Consider the following 24164-nt stretch of genomic DNA (forward strand, 5'->3'; position numbering starts at 1 on the left):
TATTTCTTCTTAAGAGATCTCGAAATATTGAAGTTATATGAAAAGTCCGCGTAATTTTATTGCGATTTCAAACATTTTCAGCATTTATCTTTTTTTCAAAAAACGCGTACTGAGTTTCGTTAAGATAGCTCAACTTTTGCTCGAATTATCGTTTGTACAGAAGGCACACGTTGTCGGTTACAAAAAAAATAATGTCGGCAAAATGTCAGCCCTCCGTTCTTAATTTTTCAGTTAGCGCTCGCAAAGATAAGAATTTTCAATGAAGAAAATTTTGTTCGGCAACTTTATTTTTTATAAACAATTAAATGTAACAAGTATAAGAAAAACTTTAATGCAGTTTTGTAGAGAATTAAATTCTCTACAAAGATAGTCACACATCAAATTTAAAAAACAAACTCCGTGTTTTTTAGAGCTATTAAAAGTGAATTTTTTTTTAATTTATATTTTGATTTACTTTCAAAAACTAATTAAACAACTCTTTGAGAACCAAAACTTATATAGTTAAGTTAGTTTTCATACTTTCATTGATCCCCATATCGTATTTTAAAATATAAACACGATTTTACTTATGAAGATAGAGGGCTGAAATTTTGCCGACATTATTTTTTTGTAACCGACAACGAAATTTTGGTATGAGACCGAAAGAAAAAAACATTCGTTTTATTTGACACAGTCTTATACATATTTATATGTACATATTTCAGCATATGGCCTTCTATAAACCTAATATGTTCTGCGTTGGGCAAATTAGAAAAGTTTTGTTTCTGACGTAAGTACATTCATTCGACGTCATGTTACTAAATTTTGCCAATGACTTCGTATGTACGTACTACATATTAAAAGTTCACGCCGATAAACTTTGCGGCGGCCGAGACGCCGGCGCGTATGGAAATTCCGGCGCAACTGCCCATGAGACATGATTCCAAAGAGCATAGGAAACCATGAAGCTACTAATCTTATCATGTCACCACGTCAGCGTTAAGCATTCGCTTACTGTAACTTGATTTCCTACAAGGGTTAACAAATATTCAGCTGAAAATTTTATAAGGGTCACTGAAAACAAAATTTTCTGCGGATTAAAGCGGAAAAGTAAGTATATAAAGTGCAATTAGAAATAACGCAATTTTTACCATAAAAGAGCTAACTCCAACCTTGGGTAGAAAAAATGTGATGAGATGGAGCACACTTCCTGGGGTTTGATAAACACGTATTGACAATAACGTCTTGTTTTTAACATGACGACGATTCTACCACCCCCTGAGCCCCGCAAAAAAAAAAAATTACATACTAAAAAAAAATACCAATATTACCAACCTAATTTAATTGCACTAAATGCTTCTGACCGAAAAACGTGTTTCTTTTGTTCTTTGTTAGGAGTTACGTTTTTTCGGATTGAAAATAAAGTAGTCCGTATTCGTGTTCAGCGGCTCCAAACAAAAAAAAAATTATTGAACAAGTAATTTAAGTTCTCAAGTAAAAGTGACTTTAATTATCATGTAAAAGCTTGGGAGTACTGTTAATATCATCATGATCCAATGACCGGAACTAAATCATATTAGTGTGGGACCACCCTGAGGTACCACCTTTCTCCTTTTTTTGAAGTCGGTTAAAAATTATCAATTCGTCGGAATGTGTTTTTATGAATGTTACGATGTTTCGATAGTTATTTTTTTATCGGAAAAGCGGTACCTCAAAGGTCGTCCCATACTAATTTAGCTCCGATCATTGAATCGTGAAGAAAATAACTGTACTCCAAAATTTTTGGGACCTTTGCTGCTGGAGGCGACAAATATCTCTCACTTGGAGAATCTAGCATCATGGAAAGATCGCTCTTTATACACCGCCTATTTACTAGCCGGACCAGATGTTTCAGATTTTGTCCAACGAATTCCTCATCCTCATTCTTTTGGCTGTTTCGGAATTTATGTTTTTCATTTTTAGTTTTTGTATTCCATTTTCAATCCAAAGTCTAAATAGGTGAATGAAAATTTCGAAGAAAATTATGTTTCCAAGGACATGGCTGCTAGCCGAATTGATTCAGAATCAATGCCCACAATTCATTCGCATTCGCATAAGCTCCGCGTTGATTATTGTGAATGCGAAAGCAAATACGAATCTTAAAATGATTGCGGAAGCTCCGCTTTTGCGAATGCGAATACGAATATGCGCAACATCCCCGCTCCAAACTTGCACTTCACTAACCTATAATTGAATGGGCTATATATAAAGGTAGCCACACACCTACGCGATTCTGGCGGTGCGAATCTGTTCCGAAAAAAATTACAAAAATGCCGACCATAGTTTTAAACGAGGAACCACACACTTATACGATGTTGCTGCGGATTCGAACATTCACAGTTCTTCTTTTCGTCGAGCCGAAATCGCGGACTGCCGCGTTTTGAGAACGAAACCGGTCAATCGAAGGATTTTTCCATATTAAAACAAAATTTAACGAAAAAAAAAAACATATTTGATGTAGAAACATTAAAACTGGGTTATGCAAGACTTAGACTTAGCTTGACTTACCTAGAAAATTAGGTCCGATTACTCAGCGTGTCAGCTATTACCTTGTATTTGTACACGTAAAATTGTAAACGTTTAATTTGTTTCTACATCAAAAATGATACCAAATTACTTTTAAAGTAAATGTATTTAACTTAAAAGCTTTGTTGTTGTTGGTTTTCTATCAGCATTTGATTCCATTGCAAGAAGTCAGAAATAAAGACTGCAGACGTTTTAGAACATTCCACACGCGAAAATCTTCCCATTTAATACAAATAGAGAATTCCTCAATGTGATACTTATTACATCAGATCCTTTTATAAACTTATTTCGTGAGCGACCTCTAAAAAAATTAAAGAGAAATTTCCCCAAACATACTGAACCTCTTAAATAAATCGGTAAATTCTGACGATACGGGGGATGACAACTATTTTCCAGATGCCACCGAAAGTAGCAGTACTGGAATTTCTGATATAGAGCTTATTGAAGGTCTTTCTGTAAAAGAAATTGTAAATGTATATAGATGGTGATTTCGTTTCTACCAAAAAATTTCGCCTTTTGATTGCCCCATTCTCTTTTTTGTGTTCGATTCTAAATTAAAGGCAAACGGTGAGAAAATTTTGTGTTCATTTCTAAAATTTCACACGTTGTAAAGCAAAAAAGGCACATTCTCTGCCCTGTAAAGCTTTGTCAGGGGAGATGGTTGTTTAAAACGACAATATTAAGAAATACGACAATATTAGGAAATGAGCTAGACAAGGACAAGAAGGCAAAAACATGCCTTTTTACAGGGTTGAGTGTAACATCAACCACATTTTGCACCGGGGAAGGGCAACATTTTTTGGAAGAAACGAAAACACTATTAGCTTTCCATAACGTATTTATAAAATTATATGGAATTAGAAGTTCGGAAAATACATTGGATTAAGTGGAGAAACCTCAGAAATACCACTTTTGATCTTCTACCCTCTTTGGTTTGTTTAATGTTTATTTATCTTTTAGTAAAATCTAGTCAATGATATACATAATAATTAAAAACCAAATAAATTCACTTTTAGAACTTGGTTGAAAAATTAAAAACATTTTAACTATTGAAACGTAATTAAAAAAAAAAATCTAAGTTTTAGCCTGTTAAATTCAAGTATAGTAGCATGCAAAATTTCAAAAATCAGCGATTATTTTTGGACACTTCAAACTAAAAAGTTGTAGTTGAGCAACTTTGTTGAATTTTTCCAATTTTTGTACAGATTTTTTTTTGCAGCAAAATACAATTCTTGTCCGAAAAAAGATACGAGCGTTATGTATACAAGTAATTAAAAACTAGCTGTTTTTATACAAAGAATCGATACCCACCAATCCCGAACTACATTCGTTGATCACTAAACTGAACTATATGTACATGTATAAATATGTATTAATACCTCTACACATATCATAAAATAAAGTCGATATTTTTTGTTATTGCTAAGGCATCCCAAATAACTCATTATGTGCCGGTGGGGTTGAGATATTTAGAAAACCCGTATTTATGGTCCAACATTATTCAAGCTTAGTATGTATATTGCCCTTAAAGTAGGAGTTAACCTTGCAGAAAATATACCCGCTAGATGGCGCTCTAGTCGAGATATTAAGAAAAATTTCATTTATGGACCGATTTAGTAGGTTCTTAGTAGGTACAGCCAAGTGGCGCTAGAGTCGATATGCTTAGAATATATCTATTTATGAACCGATTTGATTTAAACTTTTACATATTACCCTAATAAGGCATTCACATTGAGCCACTTACTCGTGTTTATGGGCCATTTTGGAGTTTAAGCCTTAACTCTACTCTTAAACTCGGAGTTTACCATACAAAAAATTTCGTTAAACTCTCCTTAAACACCACTTTTATTTGGAGTTTATGCGAATGCAACCCTTTTTTTTACCCGATTCGGTTTGTGTCTTTGATAATCCAAACTTGCAACCAACTTGCCGACAGTTAGTCTATTCCCGCACTGCAGGATTTAATCAGAATTAGTCCGAAGTCGTTCTGTGCACGTAAGTCTAGAATATCAACAATCTAGCGATGCAAAACCCAAAAATGTGGCTCGACAGAACTTTTTGTGCTGATTTCAACCCTACCAAAATTACCTGGCGAAATTAAAATATAAAAAAGATATCAGTGGTTAAAGTTAAATTTTCTGATTTTTTTTAATATTAATTTCTTCTGAACAACATAACCTATTAAAAAACTAATGACGTCAAAATAAAGATAATTAATTTTTCTTTCATGTATATAATTTATATGCCTTTTTATATTTTTAGTCCAGAAATACTAAAAAAAAAATAAAATAAAAATATATATTTTTAAATGTAGTTTATATAAAATTAGTTCTAAAACTGGTTATAGTATATAGCTTGCATAAAAGGCATTTAAATTATGTTGAAACTAGCATCAATAATTTTTTAATCGGTTAACTAGTTTCTGAGATATTAAACACATAAGAAATAGTTAAGTTGAACTTTAACCTCTTTTATTGGCTTTGGTTTTTATTTGCACCAAACAATTTTGGTATGGTTGAAATTAGCGTAAAAAGTTCTATCGATCCTTATTTCTTGTTTTTTTTATAGCTAAACGGTTGGTATTCTAGACTTATGTGTGTGTGTGTGTTAACTCCTGTAGTACGGGAACAGACTAAATGAGAATAAGAAAAAGTAAACAAAAAAATGTCAAATTAAACTCTGAGTTTCTTAAACACCCCAATGTGAACGCTTGACAGTTGTTCATAAACTCAAAACGTTAAACTCGAGTTAATGGCTCAATGAGAACGTAATATTACAATGCAAAATAACTTTGCAAAAAGTTTACCCACCTGTTTGCGTTCGCAAACATATCGACATACTTTTTATGTTTATAGTTACCTTAATATTATAAAGGACCTAACTAACTTTCGCCCAAAATCCAGTTTGTTATTTCGGTGCTTACTAAACTATTGGAACTTCAAAATATTGAAAAAAAAGCTATTAGATAGAGCCTTTAAGGATGTTAGATAATGGCTGAAATATACTTAGTTTCGCAAAATGTTGTTGTGATAAGTGCGTATATATGTACATGTGTATATGAAGAAAAAGTGTTTAATTTAACCATTTTGATGGCAAATATTGCGATACATTTTTTATAATGGTCCAAACAATTGCTTTCTTCCTTTCGAATAAGGGGTGTTTTTTTTCGCAAACTACTTTTTTGACCCGTTCTAATGGTGGGTCCATTCAAGGAAAAACTTAAAGAATGTGCGCAGTTCGAATGTGAGGTGATTTTGACAAAATTAATAATATTGCATTCGGACTGATTCTTTAAAGCTGTTTCAACACCCAAAGCGCTGTCACAAGGTTCACCTTTTTTCATCCAAAATCAAAACTTCTTAACTCGAATAAGTTATAAAGCGATAGAAATGTTTCTTGTTTTGAGCTACTATACCCTTATTAACTTTCAATAGTGACGAAGTAGTGACATCGCGGCGATAGGCGATAAAATTCGCCTCCAATTGTTGGCAGGGCATATGTATGTACAATGCACATACATATCGTCGTTTAAAGTACAAAACCGCGTATTGTCGTTCTGCAAAACCGCGTAACTGACATTGGCTGCCGAAAATTGGATTTGCTCACACAAGCTCTTGGCTAAATCCTTATCCATTCGTCCTGAAATATACTTGCCAGAAATGCAATTGCTTTATAAAAAAAGATAACCATTTTGAAATATTAGTGTTTTTACTCTCTAGAAAATAATTTATGCAATCTCACATATGCGGTTTTGCATTTTGCTGATACGCGGTTTTGCATTTTAAACGACGATATGTACATATGTATCTTCATACGCGCATGCATACATATTTATGTATTTTAGCCACGGCACATGTTTAAATAATTTTGCGTTAGTTTAAAGTTGAAAATCTGTTATCGTTTGGACATTTATGAAGGTACAAAAATTTATTTTCGGCTTGGCTGACGATTCTTGCGGCTCACTTTTTCTCTTTTGTATGAAATAAATTTCTTCTTCGGCTTCGCGTAGACTAATGGACCGGAGGTCGTTGGAATCGCTTTTAAAAATTTTTGAGTTTCAGTATTTGCCGACAACTTAAATAGTGATCATCACAGAATTTGGTCGGAAGAAGAAAGATACATCGGGATAAAGCGAAACGTCTACTCGGCCATCAGCATCAATTCGGTGACAGAGCGATGTACGCAGGATTTATTTTTGGTGCAAAATTAAATTAGCTAGAGTACGCAGAGAGAGAAGAAATATCGTCAAAGAGACGAAATGTACTGAAAAGCGTGTGTGAAAAATTGGTCCATAAATATGTATATATATACACATCGATTCATACATTGCAAGAATTCTGAAATTTTTAGACAAAAAATCGAATTAGAAATTCAATAAACTAAAGTCTTAGGCATTTCAATATACATACATAAGATTCTACATATTTACCAAAATAAATAATAAATAAATCTATGTTCATACTACTTTGTGGAAAACGATATATAGTTTTTCGCTGCTTTCTTAAATTTACATAATTTTAATCAGAAAGCATTTTCATTTTTCTTTTACAGCAAACTTATATTTGCGCCAAATATGTATACTAACCAAGGGAACGCCCTTATGGGCGGAGGACAAAATGTGAGTCCAAATGGCGAGCAGCTACACCAGCAGTCTCCACAACACCACCAACAGCAGAACCTCAATTATAATGGTGCCCAGCCGAAACAATCACAGGCAGATTTACAATCGTCGTCTCAGCAGCAAGCGACACCCAATAAAAAAATAGCAAAAAAAAGCATATGTGAAAATTGTGGAGCAACCCGCTAGCAAAGCATTGAGATTTCGCTACGAGTGCGAAGGTCGTTCTGCTGGTTCGATACCGGGCGTGAACTCCACGCCAGAAATGAAAACCTTTCCCACCATCGAAATTGTTGGTTACAAGGGACGTGCCGTTGTAGTCGTGTCCTGTGTGACTAAAGATGCCCCATATCGGTGAGTAACACATAGTAATTTATCTTTCAACTAGATTTTAAAATACTTTTACATTTTCCTGATTAGACCACATCCGCACAATTTGGTAGGAAAGGAGGGCTGCAAGAAAGGCGTTTGTACCTTAGAAATCAACAGCGAAACGATGCGTGCCGTTTTCAGTAATTTGGGCATACAATGCGTCAAGAAAAAGGACATTGAAAGCGCTCTAAAGGCACGAGAAGACATTCGGGTCGACCCCTTCAAAAGTTAGTGTCCAAAAGAGGACTTTGGATATTTGATAAAAATCTGAATTCTTCGTATCTTTTCAGCTGGATTTTCACATCGTTTTCAGCCCACCAGTATAGACTTGAATGCAGTGCGTTTGTGTTTTCAAGTATTTTTGAAAGGTGACATGGGTCGCTTTACGGTGCCTCTGCCTCCTGTCGTCTCCGAACCAATTTATGACAAAAAGGCTATGTCAGATCTCGTTATTAGTCGTATATGCAGTTGTTCGGCTACAGTGCTGGGCAACACGAAAATCATTTTACTCTGCGAGAAGGTAGCCAAAGAGGATATTGCTGTGCGTTTCTTTGAAGAGAAAGATGGTGTTACTATTTGGCAAGCGTTTGGGGAATTCGAGCACAACGATGTACACAAACAGACTGCAATTACATTTAGGACACCTAAGTTCCATAGGACCAACATTACCGAACCAGTCGAGGTAAGAACTTACAAGAAAATTTGATACAAGGTCATGTCAGAAAGTTCGGAAGTCCATTTTTTTACGTAGAACTGCTAGGCCATGCAAAACTCTACATATGAAACGTGGGGGAGGGTGATGGAGGAAATCAATTGTCCAAAAAAATTTAAATTTTGTTTAAGAACTATTATGCAAGGCTTAACTTAACTTGACATCAAAATGGTATATACATATGTACACTTAGGTCTCTTTTTATGCGGCTTTTTTTATGCGGATTTGAATTTATGCGGGGTTTCAAATCATTATTTCGCAGTAGCGATTTTGCTTTTTTGACAGTTTTTATTACTTTTTTCAATGTGTAAGAGACAATGCTTCTGATAAATAATTTGTCTTTGTATTCTTATATAAGTCATGTATTTATTGTGGTATTTTTATTTTTATTTTTTTGTTAAAATAGATAAAATTTTATTTATTCCATTAATGTGGAAAACGGCCTCGAGCCCAATATAAATTGTTGAATATAATTGTTATAAAGGCCAAAAAAAAATAAAAAATAACAAAAACATATTCCATTAATGTTCAGTTTTACATGGAATAATAAGTGTTGAAGTGAAGAAATAAATAGTTTTTTTTTTGCTTAATTATGCCTCACTGGATTATTTTATGCGGTTTTTTAGAATTTTTTACATGGACTATCTGAATTTATGCGGTTTTTGAAAATGCTGGAACGCATCCCCTGTTTTTGTATGAAAGTAAAGAACTTTTTTATGCGGATTTTTTTTATGCGGCTTTCTGAGGAACGCATCACCGCATAAAAAAAGACCTAAGTGCATATCTGGCAAATGAGCAGCGCGTGTATGTACGTATTTACCAAAACAAATAAAAATAAGTGAAGTCGATTTTTGATTTCTAAAACCTCGTTTATGCAAGACTTAACTTGACTTGACCTGAAAGTTGTATATCTGGCAAATGAGCAGCGCGTGTATGTAATAATAAAAATAATAATAATAGATTGGCGCTTACACATATGTTAGTGTTTGGCCGAGCTTCACCTCCGAATTGTAGTGTGCGCCTTGATGTTGTCACACAAAGCGAAGGGACCTACAGTTTTACGCCGACTCCGAACGGCGATTGTGTTTTTATGAGAAGCTGTTTTTCATGGCAGAAATACACTCGAAGGTTTGCCATTGCCTGCCGAGGGACGACCGCTGTTAAGAAAAAAAGCAGTGTGGCCAAGTTTTTAATTTGAAAAAGCATTAAAACCCAAGAAAAGTCGCGTTTTTTCTCGAAATAAGCACCAAATTTTTATTGGAGTATTTAAATGTTACAATTTTCTTCGTTTTGTTTAATTTTTTCTACAATTCCTATGAAACGAAAGCAAAAACCAGAAACGAAGTTTCGTGAAGTATGTGGTAGTTTAAATCTACACTGCTGTCTCTTATGATCTTGTGAACTAAAGGAATATCAAAAACTTTTCTTTCGACCACTTAATACCTGAAACCTAACAAAATTTGATTTTCCTTTTTAATGTGTATTATAGCGTTTTCTTTTCTCGAAATAATGTTGTATTTATTCTGCCCTGCGCCAGGGCTGTCAAGCTTTCGTGTTCCTTTCTCAATATTTTCACATGCATATTGCGTTCTCTTTCTTTAAAATGTTGCACCCTGATAATGTTGCCATATGAGAAGGTGACATATTTCTCGAGAAAAGAAAACGCAATTATTTGAGCGTATTCACTGGCGCATAGTGGGAAAAAAATTGTGTGTCAAAAAATCTGTCCACTCTTCAAATGCCACCCAATTTTGATTATTCCCTTTTTTCAAAAGGTTCCTTAGATATTAATTTTACTGCTAGGAGATGCCGCTGCTTTTTTTGAATAGACGTAAAAAAATATAACAAATTCAGCCCAAACTAAAGGTCTAAAGGGCGATTCCTGGTCCCAGCAATGGCGAATTACCGAATGTAATTTTGTCAAGATTGAAATTGCTGCTACATAATTTGTTGGTCAATATATGCTCTCTCCCATATGATTGTCATTGTGACATGATTTTGTTTATATTTTTGTAAAGTGGCTTAAAACATTTACGATTGCTATATATTTTGCCACCTTTTTGTTAAAATTTACAGATTTGGTGTCTTCAAACTAAAAACAAAATCACCAAAAAAACGCACTAAGCACTAAACTCTAAAATTTTCGTGTTTTGAATAAAGAAAAGCACTAAATTTGGCGCGAAAAGCACCAAGTTGGCAACAGTGCTGATAAGGCCCAATCAGTTCATTGACGGTGGTATTCAATCTTTCACATAATATATTCGATAAGACCTTACGACCTATGCTTAGAAGGCTGATCCCGCGGTAGTTGGCACGCATGGCGGGGTCGCCTTTCTTGTGGATTGGGCAGAGCGCACTTGAGTTCCAGTCGTCGGGCATGCACCTTATTAGCTCCTTGCCATCGTAATTGAATAGCTCAACAGCTCAAGCAGCTTTGTTACTTTTCATCAACATAATGGCTATTCGTACCTCGCCTTAGTCAGGCGCTGGGATATCGACTCCATCGTCATCGACTGGGGACTAAGGTTCGTCTTCTTCACTCCTTTCAGTGCTTCTGTCATTCAAAAGGTTCGAAAAGTGTTCCCACCATAATTTGAGTACAGGAGTCTTGAAACCTTCCGTAAGTCGCTCAACTCTCCGCTAAAAATTTTGGGTGTTTTTGCTGTCGGCCAGCATTTCAAGCAGCTTCTTGACACTCCTCATGTACCAGTAATGCGTGGGAAATGTAGTTTCACTGCTCGCGTATGTCGGTTTGTTGAAGAGTGCTCTCTCACAGCAGGTGTGAGAGTCGAGCGGCGAATCCATTGGTCGTCTGTTTTGATTGCAGATTTTCGACGTTGAACTTTCTTTGCATTGTTGGGGCCCTTTTTTTGCTGCATCGAGGTGGGGTCGTATATTCGCTGCATCAATACAGTGGTGCGAGTCGATGTTTGGCCCTCGGAGTGTACGTATGCACATCTAAAACACTGGAAGCATGCCTTCCGTCTATCACAACATGCTTGATTTGGTTTCCCGTTTTTCGATCTGGACACACCCATGTAGCTTGATGGATCTTTTTATGCTAGAACCCAGTACTACATACTGCCCAGTTTCGGGCTCCGGCGAAGTCGATCAGCCCCAGTCCGCCGTTTCTATGTGGAGGCTGAATTTTCCGACACTGGCGCCAAAGATCCCTTCATTGCCCACCTTGGCCCTTAAATCACCAAGCACGATTTTGATACGTGTCAGGGCAGCGCTAATATGTACGCCCTAAGTTAAGAGATCCTTGGATGCCTCGGATGTTGAAGAATCTCGCTTTGGTGCGAATTGTGGCTAGACGTTCGTCCACTAGAGTAAACGCCGGTCTCTCTCCCAGCACAAGTCCAACACCGACTTGTGCTCCTTTAAGTGGCAAGTGTAGTAGACGTCGAAAGGCTCCACGCTTACCTTCTTCGTCCCGTCCATCGCATTTCATGGATGGCGGTGACGTCAGCCTTTATTTTCCCTAGGACATCAACCAGCCGGGCAGAGGCACCTTCCCGATTAAAGGTTCGGATATTCCAGGTGCATACCCTCAAATCATAGTCCTTCCTATGTTTGCCGTGATCGTCATCAAAATAAGGGGGTATCATCCGAGGTATGTGTTTTTTTCCATTGGGCAGGGTTTTAACGTGGCGGGACCCAAACCCAGCGCACGCGGGGTGTTACGCCCTCTCACTTTAGCTCGCTCCCCAAGATGTGTTCGGTCGCTACCCAAAGGTTTCACGGCTGTAAATATCCGGACGAAGTGAGCTGCGATTTGAATCGTAAGCACACGAATTACTTCTGGCCCCTCCCAGGTGAATGGCAGTCAAAAGCTTTGCAGTCGAATATCTCAAATAAACTTTGATGCATTTTTTAAATTCGTAGCTGTACATACCTGTATAGTAAACCAAATAGCCGGACCATCCGTTATTCAAAATACAAAATGTAAAAAAATGAACTTTTCCGTATACTCTATAATATTACTCGAAATATCTTCTCTTAAATTATAGACATATGTATGTACGTATTGAACATATTGAGTATGCAGATTTTTTATGCTAAATATTTGTGTTAATTTCTTTTGTTTTGTCACACCGTGTAATAAATAAAAAATTCATTAAGGGTTGTTAACTTTTCTATTTCAAAGTACAAATAAATCATTAGTTAAACTTAACTACAGAAAATTCTGTTTTATTTTTCTGTAGTAAAGTTTAACCAATGTTTTAACTATAATTTAAAATAGATATATTAGCAGCCTCGAATATGCTATTTTTATTATAGAAATTTATGTGCGCTATGTGTTTTCTGCCATCTGCTGTAATTACTTAAGAAGTAAATGTCTTGGCTGTTCACCAAACTGGTCTATAGTTTTATCAATAATCTTAGATTGGTTCTGTAATACAAAACGTTCGATGTACGCTTAGAAGACACAAACCTAAAGACGAAGTAATAAACAATTGAACTATAAATTTATTTATAGTTTACCGTTCAATTCATTTTCGCTCATTGTCGACTGCAGCCAGGTTTCTACCCTTTTTAAATGGAAGTGCTTTGAAGTTGAGGGAATAACTTGATACAGAGCCGGATGATCCCTATATACAATTTTTAAATCAACTTACTAATTACACTGGTTTACAGCAAAAATGTTCTATGGATGCCACTATTCAATACCTACGTAGAACTGTTCGGAGATTCCGGAAATCGAGTTAATTTTTTTCTATGGATACGTTTTCGAGATATTTTCAATTTACCGATATTCAGCTTAAAGCAAAAATTGGTTCCTTTTAATCACATATATCTTACGTTTTAATTTAAAAACCTTAATATAAAAAACGACAAATGAAAGCTATTAAATATCTCCACAAATCTTATATACATTACTTTCCGATCGGGGATATAGTTTCTGACAAATTAAATAATCATTCCAGTTTTATTTAATCTATAATGAAAAAATTAAAAAAATCAAACTTTACCAGAAAAAAAATTTTTAAAATAACGTGTTCTGTGCCAAATTTTTTAATTTGTGCTGAAGCCTGTTCTGTTAAAAAAAAAAATCAAATGACTTATGAAGAAAATCGATGAATAAATAAGAAATATAATGCGGCACTCCCTTTATTCGTTAAACGACAAGGAATTTTTTGATGAGAGAATATTGACTTGCTGGTATCGGAACTACTTCTTGCACGTTTATTTGCCCAAGGTTCTTCAACGGCTCGGCGCCAGTGAGTCATTCGAAATCGTATGCTGCGAATGCCGCATTATACAAAAGCCAGCCTTTCGACATAAGCTACTATTCCATACGAACACAGATATGCATTTACGTATATCGGCAAAAAAAAACAATTCAGAGAAAAATTAAGTAATTGTCTGAAGGCAGTTAAAATATTTAAAGCTTAATTGCACTGCTAACAGAAATTATATTCTATTTGAATAAATAAATCAAATTATAATGAAATGGGCCATAGTCCTTTCGGGCAAATTCACTGAAACGACTTTTCCCGTCACATCCATCAAGAGCTCGTACAATTTTTCTTGTCAAAGAAAATTTCCCTGTGTAACAAAGGGTTTTTGATAAACGATAATAAAAATAATAATGGTTAAGGCTTCCTCAAGTGGGCCCAAATTCACCAAGATTAATATTTTTCAATGATATTCAGGCAACACCGAGTTTTGAAGTCGAAAAGTACACTGTGTAAATTTTGTTGCAATATTCCAAATAGATTTTTTTTAATCAACAATTGAAAAATTTTTGTAGTGTTTTGGAAATTTTTATTTTACTTTGAAATTAATAGTCCGAATGAAAAAATTTTTTGGGTGCAGATTTAAAAAACATTAAACTATACAATAAAAAATAAATTTTTTTTTTTGCATTTCAAAAATTTTTTCATGAACAATTGAACATTTAAACAATTTCTGCGCCTCGTGGACGAAAATTTTTAACAACAACTTATGTAATAAACATTTCTGCATTTATCTAAGAAAAAAATGCGTGCATTTCTGCACCCAAAAAATCTGCACGCAAAAACTTGTTTCATTCAGACACTTACTTTCAAAGAAAAATAAAAAATTCCAAAACACAGAATAATTTCTATTATTGATTAAAAAAAACTATTTGGGATTTTGCAACAAAATTTACACTGTGTACTTTTCGACTACAAAGCTCGGCGCTGCCTGAATATCATTGAAAAATATTAATCTTGGTAAATTCAGGGCCCACTTACTCTAATGGGATAATTCATAACCTCTAACTGGCGGTTTCACGAGAGCAATCTAAGTAACAAATCTGTCAGTTCCCATATTAAATTCAAAAAAAAAAACCATGTTTCACTTAAATTTATTTCGTGAGACTGGCTATTTTAGCCAGAATTCGCTAGCAATGAAAATTAAAATGCATAGTTCAAAAAAACGAAACTTATGTACATGTATATAACAGGTTGGCGCTTACACATATTTTAGTGTTTGGTCGAGCTTCTTCTCCAATTTGTGGCGTGCGCCTTGATGTTGTCACACAAAGGGGAGGGACCTACAGCTTTACGCCGACTCCGAACGGCGATTGTATTTTTATGAGAAGCCATTTTCATGGCAGAAATACACTCGGTGGTTTGCCATTGTCAGCCGAGGGGCGACCGCTGTTAAAGAAAAACTTCGAGATCTGCCAATTCGTATGGAGTTATGTTTTGCTTGCATAAAAGGGGAAATACACGACACCAGCTTGCTGTGAGTATCGAGTGATTTTACCATCAAGTTCGAAGCATATAACATCCAGCATACTGGTACAATATTTATTTTTTTACAAATGAGGACCGGAAAATATCGAAATGAGTAGAAGCGAAATTTCATAATATTTCTACCATTTGGTTAAACATCGGCTTTTTATTTTACAACTGCAATACTATTAACTTTAATGTACCACAAACACGGCTTTGACTCATATAATGTAAGAAGTTTAAGCCAAAATACTTTTTACTTAAAAAAGGGCTAATCTCACCATTCAAAACACCATAATGCTGATACAATCATAAAAATATCAAATCGTTTTTGATGTCACGCCAGCAGCTGGTACAATCACACCACAAGGCCATACACTGTCAATCGGCTGGCACCAACACTTGATGGCGCCAGCATACTGGTATCTTGTATGTGCCCTTTAAGCCAAAATGCTATTACCGATTTTTTTTTTAAATTTGAAGAAAATTGGCTTACGAAGGTTTTTTCTCCCTTGTAAAACTTGAAAAAAAAACTGGAATTAACATGTTTTAATTCTAGGCTAGCGATATTCTTAATGCTTAATTTTCCACTTTTCCCCCTCCCACAGGTATTTGTGCAACTGCAACGACCTTCAGATGGAGCTGTCAGCGATCGTGTGAAGTTTGAATATGTGCCGGCGGAATCGGGTAGGTACTCTATAGAGAATTTACGTCGTATGCTCAAAAGGAAGCCTGACGAAGACATATTTGAAGAAATATTAGCCGCAGCTGGCGCGATAAAACCAGCTGTTTTAGAGGTTATAGATTTAAATACGCCGACCGCAGCTCCACACCAGGAGGTGGATCAACTTTTTAATAATGCAATCATAGTGGAAGCAGAAGAAGCGGACAAACGGCGAAGGGAGAATGAAATCGATGCGATTATAGACGAAAAAGTACGCGAGCTGGAACAACCAGATCAACAACAGCTGAACCAAGCACAAGTGGGCCAACAATATGTAGAGCTGCAACAAGCTGCAGCGCCGCAACAAGTTCAAAAACAGCCAGAGGAGGTGCAAGCGGGTGTAGCACCGCAAACCGTATTTCCCGTATCAGAACAACAGCAAGTGATCTCTGTTAACGAAAAAATCAATGAGTGGATGAAATCCAACGACTTGCAGCAGAACGAAGGTTCGCCACCGCCCGACGGTGCGGCTTCTATAGCCTCCATCGATGAGGATAAGGTGCTTACAGCGCTTTTGGATGAGGCCGCCGAACTCGATGAAATCTACACGCGTCATGTCCTGCATCGTGACACATACACTGCTAAGCTCAGTGAAGTAAATGATGTTAAAACTAAACAGGGTGCTCAGAGATACCCGATGGAGGTAGATGACAGTTTTGATGATGCGGCCACGTATAGTAGTTTACAGAAAGCTTTTAAAAACCCAGTAGATATACCATTAGACGTTTTGATGCCACCTACCCCACCAGCCTCACAACTTGCAACAGAGGACGCATTACATTACGATCATGTAGACCATTTCGCATTGAGTGCTGATGCCGCCGTTGCTGCGCTGGAGCAGCTGCCAATGCTACCGCTCAACCAACCACGAAGCCAACAAGCGGCTTTACCGCCACGTCCAAATTCTTTGAAATATCCATCACCTCAACTGCATGTGACTGCAGCCGAGGAAGAGAAATTGCCACCCTTACCACCAAAACGTATACGCAAGCAGGATGGTACGACGGTGGAAAATCGAGCGTTTGAGGCCAATGCTGGCGAAGCAGCAGAGAGCATATCTCGCTCGCCTGCGCCGATCATCATCAAAAAGACGCCCGACCAATCGCCACTTTCAAAACGTTTGCCCCCGAAACCTAACAATCCAAGTAATTCAAACACCTTACCGAAGCAAAAGAAACCAGGTTTCTTCTCGAAGATCTTCTCCCGCCGTAAAAGTAAATCAGATCTAAGTCAAAGTGGTCAGGTTTCCGGCTCCAATTCCAAGGGAACCACACCGAATATGAGCCGCGAACCAAGTATTGCTCACTTCCGTCTGAACGATCATAATCGCGCTTCAGTTAAATCACTACAACCGACATCTCTACCGACAAGCCCCAATAAGGGAGCCAAGCCAAGCCGCCCAGTGGGCCGCAGTGTAAGTAGCGTTTCCGGTAAACGTCCACCACGTCTAACCGCCGACGTCATACACATACCACTGAAAGGTGACAGTGTAAATAGTCTGCCACAGAATGAGGCCTATTCGCACGCCAGTACGGTAACTCTGAGTAATACACTCGATCGAAAAACTGTATCCGCCTTGCAGCTTGCAGATATTCCAATATGTGAGGGTAATATGGAGCTGGTAGCCATAGCAGATCGCCAAAGCTTGCGTAATCTATGCGAGGGGGCCTTCAATGTCCAACTCGATCCCGATGTAGATTTAACAGAAGCGGAACATTTCGCTTTGTACACTAGCATACCGCCCCAGGCGTCGACAATCGAGTTTGATGAAGCCTCGGCTTACTACGCAGCTGTCGACGCGGGCGAAATTTTGACTCCCGATGAGATCGGTAGGCGGTTGGCGGCAGCGAACAACATCAATTGAAAGGGAGTAGTTTGCTCTTCTAACTAGAGCTTGGTTACTTTTAAATAAAATTTTTCTTGAGAAAATATGTTTTTTTGGCCGTATTTATACGGAATTTGTGAGCAGCGTAAGAATTATAGCGACTTATAAGAGTGTGGAAGGCAGTACGTTGTTTATTAGCCAATTTGTATCTTCCTGCAACCACTTTAATTAGCCAATTTTTGAATTAAAAAAATGAAATGTTTGCTGGTTTAATGGAACCGCTGTTCCAAAGCAGCCAAGCACAAATGTTTGTTGTAATTGTTTTTTGTATCGATAAATACCTTTAACTGGTATTTTGCCCCAATAAACCTTGGAAGGCTCATATGTACATACATAGTATGTATATGTATATACATACATATCTACGTTTGCATGTATAAATCAATTTTAATTGAAATAAAGCATTTTGTTTTGACAGTCGTAGGCGGAAAACGTCCCTTGGACTTCGTTACTAAAGCTGAATTTGCATGCGTTTGTACAACGCTTTTTATAAATGACATTTGTCAAAGGAAACGTCACTCATAGAATTTTGATAAATGCAGTGCGTTGAAAAAGAAATTTTAATACTAGTCATTACAACGTCATTCTTAGACTTAAAAATAAGAAACGAAAATTGTTAAAACTATATATTGTACTTACAAAAGCATTGGATAACTCTAAAATTTTTGCAAAAACTATGTACACTATTGTAGTCAAGGTTAAAAAAAACTTACCTATTTATAAATTTGAACTACTATATATTTAATTTTAAGATTTGTTTAGCTGAGATTTTGAAGTCATGTATGTATGTATATGAATTAATTAACGAAATACGTAAAAAGTATTTTAAGAGCCCTTTTTATTGCGATGTACCAGTAGAATTGTTTTATATGGTGAAGATAATAAATTGAAAACTCTTTTGCTTATAGGACCAGAGGAATTAAGACGAAAACGTCAACGGACTGACGGTGATTTAATGCATTCTTCGCTGCAACAGCAACAAAAGAAGATCCAAAGTGATCATCCAGGTGGTCGTAAGTGTAATTTCCACTTTTGCTCGTCTAGTCTACTATTCGGCGATTGATATTGATTAGTTGTGAAAGTATTGATATTGGTACTGGTTATGATATTGGTTGTGGGGCAGAGTATGGTTAAGAATATCGAGCCCTAACCCCGAACCATTTAGGGCCGATTCTTCAATGTCTGTTCATCACTACCTCCCAGATAAACAACATTATAGACGTTTTCGTCATCATTCATATACTAGCATGGGATCGATAAGGCAATCGTTGTATTTAACCGGAGATTCTAGCTCCGGTTTGTGTTAACTTGACATTGAAAAAACGACCCTTAGATGCTCTATGAGCATTTCTGCATCAAAAAGAAACTATTGAAACGAAAATTCCCTTACTTTATGTTGGGGGTTAGGGCTCGATATACCGTCAACGTCAATGCATATGGCCCTTCTTGACAATTTTGAAAATTGTAAGGAGAAGCAAAAAAAAGGTGTCATGGGGCATTTTGCATCTATGGTGACAATATGTATGTATATATATTTATAGCTATACCATTAATAGTATTGCTGGTCTTTATCCATGCCATTAATATTAGTAGATTAAGGGTAAATTTCTTACTTTTGGTGGTGGTCAAGTTACACAATCTATATACTTCTCATTCCCCTGAAAGCAATTGTACCAGATCAGAAATAGTCACATACTTAACCTAATTTTCGTGGTTAGTACTGGTTCCAGTTCAATGCATTTTCCATGCAGACAACTGCGAAGTTAACACTGCGAATTGTTCCCTCTGCAAAACCTCGGACAATTTTAAACCTGTAAAATTGAGCAATTCAGTGCTAATTTAAACTTCAGGAAATAAAAAAAGTTATTTCAACACGCCATAAACAGTAGCTTTGTTTAAATGCGCCACCTATGGTTTAGCTCAGACCCAGTGGCCTTTTTGCAGTTTACTAAAAAATTTGAGGCACGTTAGGCCAAAACCGACTTCGGATTTGGATTCACTTATTTACACTTAAGTACTCGTATCTTAAAGCGTGTTTTTTTACACGCATATACATCCAAGGCAAATAAACAGAGGTAGAAGTATGGTACAATAATTACATGCATTGTCTTCCCAGAGAGCGCATATTCCGATCTGCCTTATTTAAAAAACATCATTGTTGCCCACACTAAAAGGTTTACTGCTATGGAATAGGGATACTTCCACAACCCATATACCATATATGTATGTATGTATCAGCTTCCGCATTAATTTTAACATTCGCATTTGCTTTCGCATTCGCGAAAATCAATGCCGATTTTTTGCGAATGCGAATATTGAAGGGACCGAAAATTACAGTTATTTTTTTTACGAGTTAAACTTGGCCAAATATATTTTATTCCGAAAGTACTTTCCAGATAATAAACAAACCGCTTATCCAAATAAAACAAGTTTGGTATCCAATGAAAGAGGATTTAAATAGCTTTAAAACTGAAATGTCTCAAAGAGGAAAGCCACACATTGAAAAATATTTCAATAAAAATGTTAATTAATTAACATAGAACAAACATTGGGTCGGGTATGTATTTACATGAATTTCTTTAGTATTAAGTTATAAAAAAATATAAATAGAGGTGGTAACCTTCATTCGTTATTTCTGTTTAAAAGCTATTTCAGTCCTCTTTCATATGATACCAAATTTGTTTAATTTGGATAAGCGGTTTCTTTATTATCCGGATAGGACTTTTATTTCGGAATAAAAATTATTAGGCCAAATTTAACTCGGAATAAAGTAACTGTTATTTTCAGTCTCTGTCACAGAAGAAAGCATTAAAAATGAGTTACAAAAACTAAATTCGAAAAACGCTGATGACGTGACAAATTCCGAAACAACCAAAAGAATGAGAATGAAGAATTCTTTCGAAAAAAAAACGGTGTTTAAACAACGATTGTGCCATGATGCTAGATTGTGAAGATGAAAGTCAGGAGGATACATCCGACATTTGCAGACCCGATGAAATTCTCAAAAAGTAATTATTGCACCGCAATAAAAATAAATAAATATAACTGAAAGTCCTCTCAACGGGTGCAGCGTCAATCGAAAAGAATTTACAATTTTGCCCATTTCAAGTTTGTCGCCTCGAGCGAGTAGTTATATAGTGGCACAGGTTTGATTTACGGCCCTTCAAGAAGTTTTTATTAAGTACAATCTTCCAATTTTTAAATTCAAGTACTAAAAAACATTCAGTCTTATCATGAGTTTAATTTTCCCCGAACGGGTTCACTTTTCACTTTTGGATTTCATGTACATATTTACAATGGGCGGAATACAAATTTTTTTTTTCGGGCAAAACTCAGGATAAGGCCGGTTATTACAAATTATTAACCTTTCCATTTTTTATTTACCTAAATTACCTAATTTACCCGCCAAAATTATTTCTTAAAAATACATGACATCCGCATTCGCATCCGCATCCGCGGATGTCTAAAATTCCACATTCGCAACATCCCTAGTATGTATTTACACTAGGGAGGTTAATTTTTTCGATTTTTGCGATCCCGGGATTTTCGGGATGTCGTTGGTTCAATCCCGGGATCAGTCCCGGGATTTAGATATTTACTATTTTTCAATGACTTAACATGAAAAAATCGCATCAATATGGTTTGAGAAGCTCTCCTACCATATCGATAGCTGAGTGGAAGATCGACCTATCTCGGCAGCCAGTTCGAAAACGCTCTATCTCAAAAAACTTTTCAAGAACGCCCTATTTCAGAATTTAATTTAAAAACACCCTATCTCAAAGTTCAGTTCAAAAACGCCCTATCTCACTTAAAAATGTATTGAAAATATGCTGATATAGGGCGTTTTTGAATCGGCAGCTGTGATAGGGCGTTTTTGAAACGAACTTTGAAATAGGGCGTTCTTGAAAAGTTTTTTGAGATAAAGCGTTTTCGAACTGGCTGCCGAGATAGGTCGATCTTCCACTCAGTCATCGATGTAATAAGTAAATGGGTTTGTAACGTACCTTTTTATTTAAAGTGAAAATTATTTCATAAGTAACAAAACGACAGACAGTAATTAAATTTATGTGCATTTAATAATACTTTAGTGTGTACATATCTGATGGAAAAAATAAGCCAAAAAATTTATTTTCTGGTTGAAAGAAATTCATAATTCGAGTGGCAGAAATAAAAGAAGCGCCTTAATTCGGCCAGTTTCGTCTATATTCCCTTTGTTTATCCTAAATTTATATTTTTTATAAATGTCTACTTCATGTTACACATAATTACAGTGGCGGGCAAAAATGGATGAATGTTGTTTCGTTTTTAATATTTTCAATGTTTTTCAAGCTAAAATTTTTTTGATATTTTTATATAAAAATATGGTTCTTGCTTTAACAAAAACTATATAAATTTTATGTGGAAAAATATGCGCAAGATCTTTTGCGGTAAAAATAAAAAAAGTCAAGGCCTGTTTTTCTAAATTTCGCTTTTTATGTGAAAAAATCCGAAAAAGCCGTCGGCAAAAAAAATGATTAAAAATCAATGCGATTTTTTAGCTTCACAAAACTTGCACTTATTTTACTAGAATTATATAAGCTCGTTAACTGCATACCCAAAAAAATTCTGGTTAAAAAGCTCGAAATTCAGATAAAAATTTATGGAATTTTTCTAAGTTTTGTATAAAGTTTGAAAGTGTCATTTATATAGTTTTTGTTAAAGCATGAACCATATTTTTATATAAAATTATCAAAAAAATTTTAGCTTGAAAAACATTAAAAAAATAATAAAAAACGAAACACCATTCATCCATTTTTGCACGCCACTGTAGATAAAAAGACTTTATCGAGTCCTAACCGCCAAAATAACGTAAGCGACATTTTTTTCACAATTTTCTTTTCGATGCAGAAGTGCATCTAGATGCTCTAGAAATATTTCTGCATCAAAAAGAAAAAAAATGTGGCTTACGTTAGTTTGGCGGTTAGGGCTCGATATGGTTAATTCCAAAATTTATTTTAAAAAATTCAATGCAATGTAAAACAAAAGTATGGGTACTAAATGAAATAATTTTTTTGGGTGGTTCACAAGGACGAATAGGAATTAAAAATGCCCCTTTAATCTATTTTATTTTTTTAAGCTAATAATGTTAGTCCTTCACATATAATTTTTTCAAAAATAAGAATTGAAAAATTTCAAGGATATTCAAGGATAAAATTATAAAAGAGTATTTTCAATACCTACCCGTCCCTTACGGATCAAAAAATGTAATGTGTTCTAACTGTACCGAATCTTCTCTTTCATTTGATACCTAACTGGTTTCTTAAGTATATTGCACTGAAATTTTTAAATAATTTTTTGAATTACTCATATCTTTCAAATTTCAAAGTTCTCTTTCAAAATCCTGACGTCAGAGAGAAAAAATAAGAATGCAATTTTACTACATTTGGCCCTTGGTTTGGCGAATATATTAATTTTTTGTGTGTGCACAATTGGTATTATATGTATATTGAGCTACACATTTATAAAAAAAATTTAATATTAAATAAACAAAAGAAATGTAGCCAAAACTGGTCAACATAAAGCGTTTCTATTATTGCCACCAGTGTAAACTACAAATCCCGGAAATCCCGGGATTCTAGACAAATAATCTCGGGATTTTCGGGACTTAAAAAAAATCGGGATCCCGGGATTACCATTCCTAATATACACGTATTTCTTAAACAGAACAGAACAGAAGACTTATTTAATTTGCAAAAGCCGAAAAAAACATTTGCTTAGTAAATAAATTAAAAATTTGTATGCTCACTTCATTTCAGACGTTTCTTATTTTGTTTTGAAAAACTATAAAAATGAAATTGAGCGAAAATAAAAAGCAAAGCCAAATAAAAGTAAAAGAATCAACATTGAACTCCGTCAAAATGAAAATAAGGGAGCACGAATTTCGTTGTGAAGCAAAACTCTCTGGGAAGACAATACCTGTAATTATTGTACCATGCGTGAATGGTTTAACGTCAAGTTTTCGGGAGAGTAAAAATGAGAATGAGCATGTGAAATGAAAAATAAAAAATTACATTTCACTGGCTGACGTTTTTAACCCTAGAATACTAACGTTCGCCTGTGAGGCGGAACGAATTCGGTTTCCGGGCGATATTTCAGGAACGCTTTTAATGATCAAAGTAAATGTTCGCGCCAACTCAGCTTAGCGCTGTATGAGGCTGTTAGCAAACGCACATTGTACAGTGGCCTTGCGCGGCTGAGTTCCACGCCCTCTTCACGCCTGACAGGCGAACGTTGGTAGTAAAGGTAATTTTGTTTGCTGTACTTATTTCAGTTTTTAACATGTTTGTTGGCTATTTTCTGTTTTGAACTTTATTTTTTTTTCTTTTCGAGAGGGGTTCCTATGAAGAACAAGTTCTAAAATGGTTGGAAGAAATATCGTTGAATGGAACCGATAGTGAGAACAATTTGGAAGAAGATTTCAGTGGATGCGCCTTATGAATAAAAACTAAGCAGTTGCTTTTTCTTAAGGTTTCAAACCTTTTGCTTGATTTATTCGAATAACTTTACGTAAAGGATCTGAAATTTTAAGAAAAAAGCATTGCTTAGTTTTTATTCATAAG

The 24164-nt window shown here is 35.6% G+C and overlaps 2 protein-coding genes across 2 annotated transcripts in view; both read left to right on the forward strand.

Moving 5' to 3' along the window:
• Window positions 1-7093: 7093 nt before the first annotated feature.
• Window positions 7094-18331, forward strand: LOC118750689 (embryonic polarity protein dorsal-like). The gene is given in 5 exon segments (XM_036485420.1): window positions 7094-7312; window positions 7314-7516; window positions 7583-7761; window positions 7825-8216; window positions 15565-18331. Coding segments are annotated over 5 exon segments (2949 nt in total). The 5' UTR covers window positions 7094-7117; the 3' UTR covers window positions 17545-18331.
• A 189-nt stretch (window positions 18332-18520) lies between these two features.
• LOC118750688 (G-box-binding factor-like) overlaps window positions 18521-24164 on the forward strand; it is a 34293-nt gene continuing 28649 nt past the window's right edge. The window contains exon 1 of the mRNA XM_036485419.1: window positions 18521-18578. Within this exon, the coding sequence (XP_036341312.1) occupies window positions 18521-18578 (58 nt within the window). The remainder of the gene's footprint in view (window positions 18579-24164) is intronic.

This window comes from Rhagoletis pomonella, unplaced genomic scaffold (genome assembly GCF_013731165.1).
Source record: "Rhagoletis pomonella isolate Grant_MI unplaced genomic scaffold, Rhpom_1.0 Rhpom_scaffold_00360, whole genome shotgun sequence".
Classification (NCBI taxonomy): Eukaryota; Metazoa; Arthropoda; class Insecta; order Diptera; family Tephritidae; genus Rhagoletis; species Rhagoletis pomonella.